Source organism: Hypanus sabinus, chromosome 13 (genome assembly GCF_030144855.1).
Source record: "Hypanus sabinus isolate sHypSab1 chromosome 13, sHypSab1.hap1, whole genome shotgun sequence".
Classification (NCBI taxonomy): Eukaryota; Metazoa; Chordata; class Chondrichthyes; order Myliobatiformes; family Dasyatidae; genus Hypanus; species Hypanus sabinus.
The window spans coordinates 32183071-32200971 of record NC_082718.1 but is presented as its reverse complement, the minus strand read 5'-3'; the positions used below and the strand labels follow the sequence as shown (position 1 = coordinate 32200971).

The following is a 17901-nucleotide window of genomic DNA, read 5'->3' as shown; positions in this document are numbered from 1 at the left end:
TAAGTCCTTATTTACTTCTTTACCTAATCTAAATGATTATAAGTTAATAATGGGTGGTGACTTTAATTGTTGTTTAAATCCTTTGATGGACAAATCTATATCTACTCAGACTTTACCCAATAAGTCGGCCACTTGTATTAACTCCTTTTTGACTGATAATGGAATCTTTGATATTTGGAGATTTCGGCATTCTAAGGACAAAGTTTTCTTTTTTCTCACATGTTTATCATTCCTATTCGAGAATTGATTATTTTTTTATTGACTCTTGTTTTATTCCATCGGTAATTGGTTGTAATTATGATATTATAGCCATCTCTGACCATGCTCCATTAAAACTTTCTATTAAATTTACAGATACAGCTTCTAATGCTAGACAATGGCGATTTGATTCTACCTTACTGCAAGATCCGGATTTTATTAAATTTATGAAGGAACAGATCGATTTCTTCTTTTCAACTAATTCTACGGATGATATTTCTTGCGAAACACTTTGGGACACTTTTAAAGCGTATATACGTGTACAGATGATCTCTTACTCTGTTGGTCTGAGAAAACGCATTAAGGAAACTCTTTTATTGGTTGATAAAATTAAAGAGATTGACAAGAAATATTCGATCACTCCTAGTAAGGAGCTTTACAAACAAAGGGTTGAAATTCAAACAGAACATAGTTTATTACTTACATCTCCGATTGAGAATCAATTAATGAAAACCAGATCTGATTTTTATATACATAGTGATAAATCAGGTAAACTGTTAGCTAGTCAGTTGAAGAATGCTTTGGTTAAACGTCAAATTACTAAGATTCGTCAGCAGAATGGGGATTTGACAGTTAACCATGATGAGATAAATAAATCATTTCAAGATTTTTATACCTCCCTGTATCATTCTGAATTCCCTCATGATCGCAATACCATGTGTGATTTTCTTGGGAAATTGAATTTTCCAAAATCATCATCAGATGATCTTTCAATATTAGAAGCTCCTATTACGGATGCAGAAATTAAAGGGGTTATTTCCTCCATGAATTCTGGGAAAGCACCAGGTCCAGATGGGTATACAGTAGAATTTTTTAAAATGTTTTTCCGCTACTCTTTCTCCTTGGTCATGCAGGGTTTTTGAAGCAGCAATTAGAATGGGCAATTTGCCACAATCTTTTTATAGAGCTTCCATTTCTTTAATACTGAAGAAAGATAAAGACCCTACTGACTGCGCATCCTATAGACCAATATCTTTATTGAATGTAGATTCCGAGATCTTTTCCAAGTTACTTGCATCCAGGTTGGAGAAAGTATTACCCCAAATTATTTTGGAAGATCAAACCAGTTTTATTAAAAATCGCTATTCTTTTTTCAATGTTAGGAGATTATTGAATATTGTTTATACTCTTTCACATAGCACTTCAGAATGTGTTATTTCATTAGATGCGGAAAAAGCATTTGATAAGAGTTGAATGGCCTTACTTATTTAATGTGTTGGAGAAGTTTAATTTTAGTCCGACATTTATTTCCTGGATTAAACTGATTTATCACACTCCAGTAGCCTCAGTGTTTACTAATAATCAAAGATCTCCCTTTTTTCGTTTATTTCGGGGCACTAGACAAGGCTGTCCTCTTAGCTCATTATTATTTAATATTGCTTTAGAACCTTTGGCAATTGCCATCAGAGAATCACAGGATATTTCGGGTATTAATCGTGGGACAGATATTCATAAGTTATCTCTATGCAGATGATTTACTATTATTTATTTCTAATCCTGAGAAATCTATTCCAGCAGTTTTATCATTGTTGGCTCAATTTAGTGATTTTTTCTGGGTATAAATTAAACCTTAATAAGAGTGAATTGTTTCCTTTGAATAGACAGGTCCCAATTTATGGAAACTTACCTTTTAAATTAGTTAATGACTCTTTTATTTACTTAGGGATTAAAATCACAAAAAACCATAAAGACTTATTTAAGGTTAATTTTGTACCCTTAATTGATCAGATTAAATGCTTGTTTACTAAGTGGTCATCATTATCTTTATCTCTGATAGGTAGGATTAATGCTATTAAGATGGTTATTTTACCTAAGTTTTTATATATTTTTCAAGCGGTACCAATTTTTATTCCGAAATCTTTTTTTTACTTACGTTGATTCAAAAATTTCCTCATATATATGGCAGAATAAAAATCCCAGGTTAGGTAAAATATACTTACAGAAGGCAAAGAAGGAAGGTGGGTTAGCATTACCTAATTTCAGATTTTATTATTGGGCAGTTAATATTAGATATTTGTTATGTTGGTTGAAAGACTGGGATGGATCTTTTAGCCCTCATTGGGTGAGCTTGGAAATTAAATCAGTACCAGGTTATGCACTGGGTTCTATTTTAGGGACTTCTCTCCCTTTTGCTCTTTCTAAATTGCCAAAACGAATTGACAACCCGATAGTTAAACATACTTTACGTATATGGTTTCAATTTCTGAAATTTTTTTGGGTTGACTCAGTTCGTTTTAAATATTCCTATTGTATCCAATTGTTTTTTCCACCCTTCAATTATAGACCAAGCTTATTCGGCTTGGAAGACTAAGAGATTACTACAATTTTCTGATTTATTTTTGGACAATTGTTTTATGTCTTTTGAGCAATTATCTAATAAATAAAATTTGCCTAGATTTCATTTTTTTTAGATATTTACAGATTAGGCATTTTTTAAATACTGTACTTCCTACTTTTCCAAATTTTGTGTCTTCAGATATTTTGGAGAGTTTGTTTGAATTAAACCCTTTTCAAAAAGGGCTTATATCAAAACTTTATAATATAATTATTAGCGATACGTTCAGAGCCCCTTTATAAGACAAAAAAATGATTGGGAAAGAGAGCTTAATCTTATTATTCCTATTGAGAATTGGGATAGAATTCTTCAATTAGTTAATATCATCATCTATATGTGCCAAACATTCATTAATACAGTTTAAGGTCGTACATAGAGCCCATATGTCCAAGGATAAATTATCTCATTTTTATTCTTATATAAATCCTATTTGTGATAGATGTCAATCTGAAATAGCGTCTTTAACTCATATGTCCTGGTCGTGTCCGCTTTTGAAAAAATATTGGAAAGATATTTTTGATATTATCTCTGCGGTATTGATTTACAACCCCATTCTATTACCGCAATTTTTGGTTTACCAATGACGGACTCACTTCATTTATCTTCTTCTGCCTGTCGAATGATTGTGTTTCTTACTCTAATGGCTAGAAGATCTATTTTGCTGAATTGGAAGGAAATTAATCCTCCCACTGTATTTCATCGGTTTTCTCAAACTATGTTATGTTTAAATTTAGAAAAAATTAGAAGTGGTGTATTTGATACCTATTAAATTTGAAAAGATATGGAGACCATTTATTCAATATTTTCATATGATGTAATATGACCCTGTTTCAAGCCTATTTGATTTTCCAGCTTTAATTTTATATATGTTGAGAGGATCAGAGTTGACGACACTGATGATCATGTATTCTTGTGAGATATTATAAACAGCCTTTTTTTTCCCCTTTTTTCAGTTTTTTCTGTTTTTCTTTTTTTTGCTTTTTTTCTATATTAGCTATTAGATTATTAGTTTAGTTTTTTTGCATAATTTTTTTTGTTTTTTTTTTACATTATATATTATGATATACCCAGATTTACCTTGTTCATTTACCTTGTTCATCTATATACTGTATCGTTCATGATTTGGGAATACTCATTTATACTGTAATCATTGCTTATGTATTCTTTCATTTGCAATGGAAATGTGTATGTTTGTAATCCCATTACCTATATATCAATTATATTTTGTTGATATTATTAACAATAATAAAAAGATTGGAAAAGGAAAAGAAGAATATGGGAAATTATCAGGTTATAAAATAAATTGGGATAAAAGTGAAATTTTACCTCTTACTAAAGGAGATTATAGTCAATGTCGATTAATAACTCAATTTAGATGGCTAGCAAATGGTATAAAATATTTAGGTAAAAGAGTTGATAATGATATAAAGAACTTATATAAATTAAATTACTTACCATTATTGAAAAAAATTCAAGAAGATCTTGATAAATGGATGATATTACCAATAACATTAGTAGGTAGAGTAAATACCGTAAAAATGAATATATTCCCTAGACTACAATACTTATTTCAATCACTATCAATACAACTACCCCAGAAGTTTTGTCAAGAGTTAAATAAATATGAGGAAGTTTCTTTGGAAAGGTAAGATGTCAAGAATATCATTGGAAAAACTGACATGGAAATTTGATCTAGGAGGGGTACAACTTTTAAATTTTAAGAATTATTATAAAGCAAATCAACTTAGATTTATTGCATCTTTTTTTGACTAAGATAGACCGGTATAGATTAGAATAGAACTAGATAAAATAGGAGAAAATACACCAGAAGATTTTATATATAAATGGGAATCTAAATGGATACGGGAAAAGAAAGAATCTCCTATATTAAAACATTTGATTGACTTATGGAATAAGATAAATGTTGATGATGAGACAAAGAAATCTTTATTAGTAAAGAGATCTTTAATTCAAAATAGACATTTCTTTTACAATGGATAATCAACTTTTATATAAATGGTTTCAAAAAGGGATTAGATATATAGGAGATTGTTTTGAAGGAGGTATATTAATGTCATTTGATCGATTAAAGAATAAAGTATCAAACAACACTCTTTTTTGTTACTTCCAATTAAGGGCTTATTTAAGAGAAAAATTAGGTCAAACAATGTTATTGCCGAAATCTAATGAAATAGAAACTTTAATTCAAAAAGGAAAAACTAAAAAATTTATTTCTTGTATGTGTAGCTTGATTCAAAAACAGGCAATTAAACAAGGAGTCCATAAGTCAAGACAAAAATGGGAAAGTGACTCGAATATTAAAATTGAAGAAACAAATTGGTCAAGACTATGTCCTGATAGTATAACAAATACAATAAATGCCCGGTTAAGATTTGTGCAATATAATTTTTTACATCGATTATATATTACACCACAAAAAATAAATAAATTAAATCCAAATTTATCTGATCAGTGTTTCCGATGTAACCAAGAAATCCGTACTTTTTTACATTCTACTTGGTCTGGTTCTAAAATTTAACCTTTTTGGACAAATTTAAGAGTTTTATTGGAACAAATTATTGGAATACAACTTCCACATAATCCAATATTATTTTTATTAGGCGATATTGAAGGGATAAAATCAAAACCCAAATTGAATAAATATCAGGAAGAATTCATAAAAATTGAACTGGCAGTAGCCAAAAAGGCTATTGCAGTTACTTGGAAATCGGATGCATACTTAAGTATAGATCGTTGGAAGAATGAAATTTCCAGCTGTATTCCACTTGAAAAAATTACTTATAATTTGAGATAAATATGAAACATTTTTGAAAACTTGGCGCCCTTATTTACAAAAGACAGGATTAAATATATAGGTGCTCCGAAGATAAAATAATTGTTTATTTGGGGAAAGAAATAAATATATATACTTAAGTTATTACGAACTCCATGGAGCATGTGGGGATCTTCCGATATCCAGGCACTCTTTGTTTTTTTCTTTTTTTCTCTATAGGGATGTTAGGGGGGGGAGGGGGAAGGATATATATGTATTTTTTTCTTTCTGTAATCATTTGAAAACTCAATTGAAAAAATTTATATATAGGTGTACCTAATAAAGTTGCCACTGAGTGTGTTTTTAAAACACTACTAAAATTATACAATCAATGAAACAGGTTAAATATTAAAGCAGCAGAGGACAATATAAACCTTTGGTGCTCCAAAATTCTTCACTCAGAATGACAGGGTGCAAGTCATTGCCTATAATTCTTTACACGTAAGGCTATATAATATTTCTTGTGCTGAAGAGGGGCCAGATGTTTGCTAAAAGTGAAATACAAAAGTCATCTTGTTATTTGTGAAACAATTTCTCACAGCTTGCTAACTTTTCAAAATGAAAAGTCTTCTAAAGTTTAAAAATATAAATGGCAATTACTGGCACTTGTTGCCTATCTAAAGCTTGTGTCATATATGATGTTAAAATTCAAAATCTCTACCATGTAAGAAGCAAATACAAAATTCTGCAATGTTTTTAGGTAAAAATATAAATACTCTACCCTTGGAGTATCCCATTCACCAACCTAAACATATACTCTGTGCTTGGTGCATCATAACTGCAATGTTGTAATCTCCAAAACACACTAACAATTTTTCAATATACCACACATCATACTACCCCTCCACTTGGAGAGCAAAAAAAAACAGGTGAATGGAAACACCCAGAGTAATAAATACAAGAGATTCTGCAGTTGCTGGAAATCCAAAGCAACACAAACAAAATGATGGAGCAACTCAGCAGCTCTTGCAGCATCTATGGAAATGAAAAAACAGTTGAAATTTCAGGCCAAGACCTGATCTCAGCTGAAACATCAACGCTTTATTCTATTCCATAGATTCTACCTGACCTGATGAGTTCCTCCAGCATTTTATGCTTGTTACCCCGAATAATCAAAAAAATTTTGATTTAACACCAGGTCATAAACCTCTATTTTTGTTAGGTGTGGTCAGGAAGGTTTCTTGACACAATATGTAGATAAACCTAGAAGGAGAGGCTGTTCTTGATCTGGCATTGGGAAATTAACCTGGTCAGGTGTCAGATCTCTCAGTGGGATATATTCCAATGAGACAGGGAAAGGATAGTAAGGTATAGGAACCGTGGTGTATAAAAGCTGTTGAAGATCTAGTTTAGAAGAGCTTACGAAAGGTTCAAAACACCAGGTGATGATAAGAGATCTAGGTGATGATAAGAGATCTAGAAGATTATAAGGCTAGCAGGAAGGAGCTTAAAGAATGAAATTAGGAGAGCCAGAAGGGGCCATGAGAAGGCCCTGGCAGACAGGATTAAGGAAAACTGCAAGCATTCTACAAGTATGTGAAAAGCAAGAGGAGATGTGAGAGAACAGGACCAATCAAGTGTGACAGTGGAAAAGTGTGTATGGAACTGGAGGAGATATCAGAGGTACTTAATAAATACTTTCCTTCAGTATTCACTACGGAAAAGTATCTTGGCGATTGTAGGGATGACTTGCAGTGGACTGAAAAGCTTGAGCATGTAGATATTAAGAAAGAGGATGTGCTAAAGCTTTTGGAAAGCATCAAGTTGGATAAGTCACCAAGACCAGATGAGATGTACTCCAGGCTACTGTGGGAGGTAAGGGAGGAGATTGCTGAGCCTCTGGCGATGATCTTAGCATCATCAATGAGGACAGGAGAGGTTCCGGAGGATTGAAGGGTTGTGGATGTTGTTCCCTTATTCAAGAAAGGGAGTTGAGATAGCCCAGGAAGTTATAGACCAGTGAATCTTACTTTAGTGGTTGTTAGGTTGATGGAGAAGATCCTGAGAGGCAGGATTTATGAACATTTGGAGAGGCATAATATGATTAGGAATAGTCAGCATTGCTTTGTTAAAGGCAGGTCATGCCTTACAAGCCTGATTGAATTTTTTGAGGATGTGACTAAACACATTGATGAAGGAAGAGCAGTAGATGTAGTGTATACGGATTTCAGCAAAGCATTTGATAAGGTATCCCATGCAAGGCTTATTGAGAAAGTAAGGAAGCATGGAATCCAAGGGGGGAGCTAAGATGGTAGAGCAACATTGATACGCAGCAGCCTCTCCAGACTCTGGACTGGGGATTACCTAACATTATGTGGTTTTTCTTGTGTGATCTGTTTTGTCGTGTGCTTTTTTGTGATATCATTCCGGAGAACATTGTCTCATTTTTTAAACTGCATTGCAGTTGTGGTTTCTAAATGACAATAAACTGAACCTGAATTCTTTGTGGATCCAGAATTGGCTTGCCCACAGAAGACAAAGAGTGGTTGTAGACGGTGAGTGTATAAAGAGTGGCCTTTTCTCTTTGGAGCAAGAGAGGATGAGAGGTGACCTTTCAGAGGTGTACAAGATGATGAGGCATTGATCGTGTAGATAGTCAGAGGCGTTTTCCCAGGGCTGAGAGAGCTAGCATGAACGGGCACAGTTTTAAGGTGCTTGGAAGTAGATACAGAGGAGATGTTGGGGTAAGTTTTTTTTATATATAGGCAGAGAGTGGTGAGTGTGTGGAATAGGCTGCTGGCGACAGTCTTTTAAGAGACTCCTGGATAGGTACATGGAGCTTAGAAAAATAAAGCGCTATGGATAACCCTAGGTAATTTCTAAAGCAAGGATGTGTTCAGCACTGCTTTATGGACGAAGGGTCTGAATTGTGCTGTAGTTTTTCTATGTTTCTATTTTCTGATCTAACAGAACTGTGATTTCACCACAAGAATTCAGGAATGAAGCTCAACACCACATTGTTGTGGACAATTAGTTGGATACTGTCCAAACCACATAGTTACCATACATCTACAATGGAATTGTTACTGCAGTAAATTCATGCTAATAAACCAAGTGATTATTAAGCTCTAAATTTACCCAGCTTTTTAACATTACAAATCCTACATCAGTTCTCTACAGACAGCTTTATTGATCTCAGAATTAGATACTTGATATATATTCACACTGAGCGTAAAACAACATTGATTTAAAATTGTAACCTCTTACTTACAACGCCTATATTCAAAGTTAGTCAGGTTAATATAGCCCCTTACCCTTTTACCAGCTTTCTATATGTAATGACTTACTCATAAGAATTATCCCAACTTTGTACGCACAATTAACATCTGTTCAGCTATAACAGCTGGAGGGGCAGGTAGTATTGAGGAAGTAGGATGTCTGCAGAAGGACAGATTGGGAAAATGAGCAAAGTAACAGATGGAATATCGTGTAGGGAAGAGCTTGGTCATGCACTTTGGTAGAAAGAACAAAGGGACTGACCATGTTCTAAATGAGAAGAAAATTCAAAAGACAGAGGCACAAAGGCACTTGGGAGTCCTTGTGCTGGATTCCCTAAAGGTTACCTTGCAGCTTAACTTTGTGGTAAGGAAGGCAAATGCAGTGTTAGCATTCATTTCAAGGGGACTAGAATTTATGAGCAAGGATGCAATGCTGAGGCTTTATAAGGCATTTGTCAGACCGCACTTGAAGTGATGCGAGCAGTTTTGAGCTCCTTATCCAAGAAAAAAACTTTGGCATGAGAGAGGATTCAGGAGGCTCATGAGAATGATTCTGGGGAGTGAAAGGATTAACGTACGAAGAGCATTTGATGGCTCTGGGTCTGTACTTGAAGTTTAGAAGAATAAGGAGGGATCTTAATGAAATCTATCAAATATTGAAAGGCCTAGACTGGATACGGAGAGGATGTTTAACACCAGAGGACGGTTAATCTATGGAATTCACTGCCATGGATGGCTGTGGAGGAAAAGTCATTTGAGTATATTTAAAGTGGAAGTTGATAAGTTCTTGGTTAGTCAGGGTGCCATAGGTTACAGGGAGAAGGCAAGAGAATGGGGTCGAGAGGGTAGTAATTTAGCCATGATGGAATGGCAGAGCAGACTTGATGGGCCGAGTGGCTTAATTCTGCTCCTACAGTGCCTATCAAAAGTATTCATCCCCCACCCCCCACCCCACATTCACATTTTATTACTTTACAACATCAAATCACAGTGGATTTAACTTGGTCTTTTTCACACCTATCAATAGAAAAAGACTCTTGCATGTCAAAGTGAAAACAGATCTCCACAAGGCGACTTAATTACAAATATAAAACACAAAATAATTGAATGCACAAGTATTTACCCCCTTCAAGTCAGTGTTTAGTTGATGCACCTTTGGCAGCAATTACAGCTTTGAGTCTGTGTGGATGGGTCTCTATTTGCTTTGCACATCGAAACACTGCAATTTCCCCTCCTCCTCCCCCCACTATTCTTTACAAAACTGCTCAAGCTCTGTCAGATTGCATGGGGATCGTGAGTGAACAGCCCTTTTCAAGTCCAGCTACAAATTCTCAATTGGATTGAGGTCTGAAATCTGACTTTGCCACTCCAGGACACTAACTTCGTTGTTTTTAAAGTCATTCCTGTGTGTAACCTTAGCTTCATATTTGGGGTCATTGCCTTGCTGGAAAACAAATATTCTCCCAAGTCGCAGTTCTCTTGGAGTCTGCATCAGGTTTTCCTCCAGGATTTCCCTTTATTTTGCTGCATTAACCATACAACAACAATCACAGCATGGAAATAGGCCATCTCGGCCCTCCTAGTCCGTGCCGAACTCTTAATCTCACCTGGTCCCACCTACCCACACTCAGCCCATAACCCTCCACTCCTTTCCTGTCCATATACCTATCCAATTTTACCTTAAATGACACAACTGAACTGGCCTCTACTACTTCTACAGGAAGCTCATTCCACACAGCTATCACTCTGAGTAAAGAAATACCCCCTCGTGTTTCCCTTAAACTTCTGCCCCCTAACTCTCAAATCATGTCCTCTCATTTGAATCTCCCCTACTCTCAATGGAACCAGCCTATTCACGTCAACTCTATCTATCCCTCTCAAAATTTTAAGTACCTCGATCAAATCCCCCCTCAACCTTCTACGATCCAATGAATAGAGACCTAACTTGTTCACCCTTTCTCTGTAACTTAAGTGCTGAAACCCAGGTAACATCCTAGTAAATCGCCTCTGCACTCTAATTTATTGATATCTTTCCTATAATTCGGTGACCAGAACTGTACACACTATTCCAAATTTGGCCTTACCAATGCCTTGTACAATTTTAACATTACATCCCAACTTCTGTACTCAATGCTTTGATTTATAAAGGCCAGCGTTCCAAAAGCCTTCTTCACCACCCTATCTACATGATACTCCACCTTCAGGGAACTATGCACTGTTATTCCTAGATCTCTCTGTTCCTCTGCATTCCTCAATGCCCTACCATTTACCCTGTATGTTCTATTTGGATTATTCCTGCCAAAATGTAGAACCTCACACTTCTCAGCATTAAACTCCATCTGCCAATGTTCAGCCCATTCTTCTAACCGGCATAAATCTCCCTGCAAGCTTTGAAAACCCACCTCATTATCCACAACACCTCCTACCTTAGTATCATCGGCATACTTACTAATCCAATTTACCACCCCATCATCCAGATCATTTACATATATTACAAACAACATTGGGCCCAAAACAGATCCCTGAGGCACCCTGCTAGTCACCGGCCTCCATCCCGATAAACAATTATCCACCACTACTCTCTGGCATCTCCCATCTAGCCACTGTTGAATCCATTTTATTACTCCAGCATTAATACCTAACGACTGAACCTTCTTAACTAACCTTCCATGTGGAACTTTGTCAAAGGCCTTGCTGAAGTCCATATAGACTACATCCACTGCCTTACCCTCGTCAACATCCCTCGTAACGTCTTCAAAAAATTCAATAAGGTTTGTCAAACATGACCTTCCAAGCACAAATCCATGCTGGCTACTCCTAATCAGATCCTGTCTATCCAGATAATTATTAATACTATCTCTAAGAATACTTTCCATTAATTTACCCACCACTGATGTCAAACTGACAGGTCTATAATTGCTAGGCTTACTTCTAGAACCCTTTTTAAACAATGGAACCACATGAGCAATACACCAATCCTCCGGCACAATCCCCGTTTCTAATGACATCTTAAAGATCTCCGTAAGAGCTCCTGCTATTTCTACACAAACTTCCCTCAAGGTCCTGGGGAATATCCTGTCAGGACCCGGAGATTTATCCACTTTTAAATTTCTTAAAAGCGCCAGTACTTCCACCTCTTTAATTGTCATAGGTTCCATAACTTCCTTACTTGTTTCCCACACCTTACACAATTCAATATCCTTCTCCTTAGTGAATATCGAAGAGAAGAAATCGTTCAAAATCTCTCCCATCTCCCTCGGCTCCACACAGAGCTGACCACTCTGATTCTCTAAGGGGCCAATTTTATCCCTCACTATCCTCTTGCTTTTAATATAACTGTAGAAACCTTTCGGATTTACTTTCACCTTATTTGCCAAACCAACCTCGTATCTTCTTTTAGCTTTTCTAATCTCTTTCTTAAGATTCCTTTTACATTCTTTATATTCCTCGAGCAATTCCTTTACTCTATGCTGCCTATATCTATTGTAGACATCCCTCTTTTTCTGAACCAAATTTCTAATATCCCTTGAAAACCATGGTGCTTTCAAACCTTTAACCTTTCCTTTCAACCTAACAGGAACATAAAGATTCTGTACCCTCATAATTTCACCCTTAAATGACCTCCATTTCTCTATTACATCCTTCCCATAAAACAACTTGACCCAATCCACTCTCTCTAAATCCCTTCGCATCTCCTCAAAGTTAGCCTTTCTCCAATCAAAAATCAACTCTAGGTCCTGTCTTGTCTTTCTCCATAATTATATTGTATTCATAATTATATATGTATTCCATAAATACATCTCTACAGCATGATACAGCCACCACAATGCTTCATTATAGGGATGATACATTTTCATGATAGGCAGTGTTTGGGTTACACAAAAAGAATATTTAGTCTGAATGCCAAAAAGCCCAATTTTGGTTTCATCAGACCATAGAACTTTCAGGTAAATTCTAGCCCAGATTTCAGAAGAGTTTTTTTTTTACAAAAGCAGCTTTCTCTTTGCCACTCTCCCATACAGCTGCGACAGGTGAAGTACCTGAGCAACAGCTGTTATATGCACAGTCTCTCAGCCACTGAAACTTGCAACTCCTCCAGAGTTGTCATAGGTCACTTGGTGACCTCCCTCACTAGTCCCCTTCTTGCACGGTCACTCGGTTTTTGAGGACAGCCTGCTCTAGGCAGAATTACAACTGTGCCATATTCCTTCCATTTCTTGATGATTGACATATTGGATGTCAATTGGATGTATTCCAAGGGATATTTGGTAACTTGCTAATTCTCTTGTATCCATCTCCTGACTTGTGCTTTCCAAAAACCTTTTTGTGGAGTTGCTCAGAGTGTTCTTTTGTCTTCATGGTGTAGTTTTTGTCAGGATACATCTCACCAATAGGTGGACCTTTCAGATAAAGGTGTACTTTTACTAAAATCAATTGAAACACCTTGACTGCAGACAGGTCCCCAAGAACAGATTTCCATTTAACTAAACTAAGTGATTTCTGAAACCAATTGGCTGCAGAAGTGATGATTTGATGTGTCATATTAAGGGGGGGGGGGGGGTTGTGAATACATGTAATTAATTATTTTGTGTTTTATATTTGTAATTGAAGAAATCTGTTTCCACTTGGACAAAAGTCTTTTTCTGTTGATCACTGTCAAAAAATCAACGCAATGTTATGTGAGTACCTCAAATACGCAATCTGACAAAGTTTCCAAAGGATTAAATTCTGTACATCTGAAAAATTCTATGTTCTATACTTCTATAAACACACCCATAAATACATATACAATTAAACAAGTATCGCTAGCAAATTAAAATTGCCAAATCACCTTCAGTTCAGTGGTCCATCTACTGTTCAATATTTACAGTCTTCCAAACTGAAATCAGAAGTAGAGGACTTTGGATTGGAAAATTATGTGAATTTTAGTCAAAACAAAATTTTCTTCTTTTATTAATAAAAGGGATTGCACTTTGAGTAAAAATACTCAGGCGGAAAGAAGTACCATGGGGTTTCATCCACAATGCCAAGTACCATTATCGACACAAGTGATTTTTTTGGTTTCAGTAGGTATAAAGGTATGAATATGCAAAATATCTGGTGAATTTTTGGCAAAATTTATACAATGATGAATTGTCTGAATCTGATTTGAAGTAAAGCCACTTGAAATAACTGAAAAATATGTCCTGGGTTACGAGTTGCATAAATTAATAAATATGTCTGGAGTGAAAATACTAACTCATATGGTTACACTGCAAATTCATTGATCTTGTCTATTATTTTAAGGACGTAGCCAACCTCAAATTGGGATTAAGTTAAAAAGTTACTTCAAGAGCATAAACTTTTCTACCCAGCATAAAATACTTTCCCTTATCCACTATATGGTCAGAGTGTTACAATTCAAGTCAAAGTTTATAATCAAAGAATGTACAAATTATGCAACTTTGAGAGTTGTTTCCCTACAAAGCAAAAAAACCTGAAAACAACCTAATTAAAGAAAAATAATAAAAACGAACACCCAACGTGCAAAAGAAAGGGGAAATAAAACACAAATCATGCAAACAGTTGAGGTAAACAAAGTTCCAAACCAAATCTAGTCCTCAGATCTGAGCCCTGAAACAGCCCAGAGCAGACCCAAAGCCTCGCTTATCAGTTTACCATAATCGTGGATATGAAACACAGCAGCTGAGGCAGTCTTCACAGCCTCAGTGCTATGGAGAGAAGACCATCACACAGAGCTGGCAAAATTGGTTCTCGCCTCAGATCCTTAGACCGTTTTCTTTCAGTCCATCTAGGCCGGAATTAAAATTGACTGAACAGAACAGCAAAATGCTCCTGTACCCTGGAGAGAGGAGTGAATACCACGGAGAGCAAGCAAAATCAGCTCTTACCTCCAAACTGGGCCGGTGTTTAAATTGTATAAACAGCAGATTGTGCCTCGTGCTAGGATCCAGCTGCTGTGAAGGGGCTCAGTGCCTAGACTACATTGCCCAGGGACTTTCTCCAGGCCCAGATTTCACCTCCCAGCCTGAGGCCACTCTTCAAATCAGCTCAGCGTCCAAAGCAATCCAACCTCGCACCCAGGCCAGTTGTACAGGTTCAGAACTCCACTACCCTGACTTCCCTCCCAATGGCTTACTCCATCTGCACTGATTCTGCAACACACCAACCTTCCCAAACTCACCTTGCCATTGCTTGCCCTCTCACTGTTTGCGGCAATAACGTAACACAATTTACCTCAAAAAACATGTCTTAAGTGATTCTTAAAGCCGGATTTCTTGCCTTACTACCATACCAGTGAGCTGCTGCACTTGTTTGGCAGCACCATCTTAACCAGATGTTGCAATCATTAAATAAAGGAATACACTTACATGATGAATTCATTCGGCTGACAGACTGTAGTGGCCACACCTCCTAAAATGATCCAAGGGTTTAGTACCGTTTGCCCACCAGTAACTGATGTACCCGCTTCATCTGCTGCATCTTTAAAACCCTGTATTATTAGTGGCATTACTTTGTCCCGCTCCTATGCACAAAACAGACAAAAATTATGTGAATATTTTCATAAAGTAGTTTTTGTTAAAATTAAGTGCAATAGTTATTTTATAAAGTTTACTACATAACCATGTGCTACATACTAACAACATGAGCAACACTGGCATGCAACATGCAAAAGGTCCTCAGGATAATGATATGTTTTGCCATTTAATATCAGACTGAAATCAACTGTAACTCACACTGGGCTGGATGTCAAGCTCCCAACTCTGCAAGTAATAGTGAAGCAGCTGAGAAGACACCACTGACAGCTTTTATCACTCTCTGGAGGCTACCCTAATAATTACCAGATGTTATTCAATTTCACATCATGCTGTGAAAGAATTCAAACTCATCCAGAATGAAAGCCATTGGATCACTACTTAAATCGTGTCAAGTACAAGACACTTTTCAAATTTAAAAATGTCAAACTTACTATTTCTTGAAACAATCTCTCAGGACATGCAAGATGTTTATTACCAGTTCAGAACATGGAACCAGTAGCTGACTATCAAAATCAGAGGAAGGATAACCTCTCATTACAGCACATGCAACAAATAATCTCAAACAGCTCCTACTATTGCCCAATGTGTATTCATTGATTCTGACAATCCAACTAATTGAAAACAGCTCTGTTTTCAATTGTGTTTTATTCTGCCTGAACTGGATAGGTCTTAACATTTTAAAAGGGCTTCATTAGTTGATTAACCTTCAATGAAAATACCAAATAACCATGATCTTCCTTGTTTTGCAAATGGAAAGTAACAAACTGTATGCAATCTACAAGGATCCATGCTAGGATTATCTAAATTAACTGCTCAAATTATTTAATTTCCAGCATTGCAATCACAGCCATAGATTCACTGAGTTGCAAAATACAGCAAGGGGCCCTTCAGCCCATCTACCCATTGCCACCTTCAGAGAACGATGGAAGAGACCAAAGGTCTCTGTGTTCATCAGCATTCCTTAATGAGTATTTACTGCACATTTCCTACATTACCTGACTTCACAAAATGCATTGCCACTTGTTCGAATTAAATTCCATCTGATCTATATCCTGCTGTAGCTTTAGCCCATCTCCCTCATTGCCTCACCAAAACTAACTTTCATAGCATCTACTTCATACCTAAGCCATGAAAAAATAAAAATACAAGGGTTATTAATATAAAAGGCCCCAGCACCTATCCCTGTGGTTCCACATAAACACTCTACCTCCAATCAACAACCAATTTTGGATCTGGCCAGCCAACACACCATGGATCCCATGTATCTACAACCCCTAGACCAGCCATCCATGAGGGATCTTGCCAAATATCTTATTAAAGTCCATAGAGACAAAGTCATTTGCCTGACTTCAACGATAGGTCCTGCCTATACCAGAACTGACCGCAGAAGTGGAGGAAAAGTGAAAAGTCATTAAAGCAGAGGTTGATAGGTTCCTGCTTAGTCAGGGTGTCAAATGTTATGGAGAGAAGGAAGGAGAACGGGGTTGAGGGATAATAATAAGTCAGCCATGATGGCATGATGGAGGAGACTCAATGGGTGGAACAGCCTAATTCCACTCATGTGTCCTATAGTCTAACTAACTGAAGTCCTCTTTTCAGTACCATCAAGTTAGAAACATATTATTCTGTCTTATACTTTTATTGCTACCCGCATTGGCACGTGATACAGAGGGTAATCCTGAGATTATCCTTTGGCCCAACTGGTCTACGTGACCACAGCAACCTCCCTGCTAGGTCCAAGGTCCCAATCTGAGGCCATAACCCTCTAGGCCTCTCCTCTGCAATGTACAGTACCTAATCAAATGCTTCAAATGTTGCAATTGTACCCATCTCAACCAATTCCTTTTGAACATTCTGCCCAACTTCCAAAACTTCCTTTGCAGGACCTCATCTCTCTTTCTACTTCTGTGAGTACTACTGTTGAAGTTTCACTCTTGGCCACAAAAGTAGCAACATAGTCTATAGACAATTATACATACTAATTATATCAGTTTTATAATAATTAAAACTTGACCTCAAGTTGATGAAAGTAATTGGATGTAGCATTTCTATCATTGTAGCAAGTTGATTTTCCACCTGGACTGAATTTGAACCAGACATCACCTGCATCCAAATAAACTTGCCATGTGCTGACCAAAATACGTTCAGGTGAGTACAAGATGACCTGGAATCAGTAGCATTGTTTGGGACAATTCTCTGTCTCCGCTTGACCTACGAACAGTACACTGCAATTTCATACTCAGAGTTGGGTAATTGCTGGACTGCTTTACCAACTCTAATGGCACTTCAATCACAGGCAAGTGTTTCCCGACGTGAAAGTGACACTGTACTATCTGAATTGAGAGAGCACATAGGACCCAGAACAGTACAGCACAGAAACAAGCCCTTCATTCCAAGTACCACTCACAATCCCAATCCAAACTATTTCCACTTGTCTGAACAGTTTCAATATTCCTCCATTTCCTATCAATTCACATACCTGATAAATGCATCTTAAATGTGGTCCAACTAAAATTTTATACAGTTGCAATATGACTTTCCAACTTTTAGAGTCAAAATCCCAACTGAATTATGCCTTTTACTTTCTTTAGCACCCCCTCTGCTTGTGCTGCCACTTTCAGAGTGTATTAGACATAACTGTAAATTAATTCTCCATTTATCAAGAGTTCAACCATTTATTGTACACTAGCCTTTTAAATTTGACCCTCCAAAACATTG

The 17901-nt window shown here is 36.6% G+C and overlaps 1 protein-coding gene across 2 annotated transcripts in view; it reads right to left on the bottom strand.

Annotated features, from left to right (window-relative positions):
* The window catches only part of sephs1 (selenophosphate synthetase 1), a 78952-nt gene that overhangs the window by 15671 nt on the left and 45380 nt on the right, over window positions 1-17901 (bottom strand). For both annotated transcript variants that reach the window (XM_059987428.1, XM_059987429.1), the window contains exon 5: window positions 15016-15170. In XM_059987428.1, the coding sequence (XP_059843411.1) occupies window positions 15016-15170 (155 nt within the window). The remainder of the gene's footprint in view (window positions 1-15015; window positions 15171-17901) is intronic.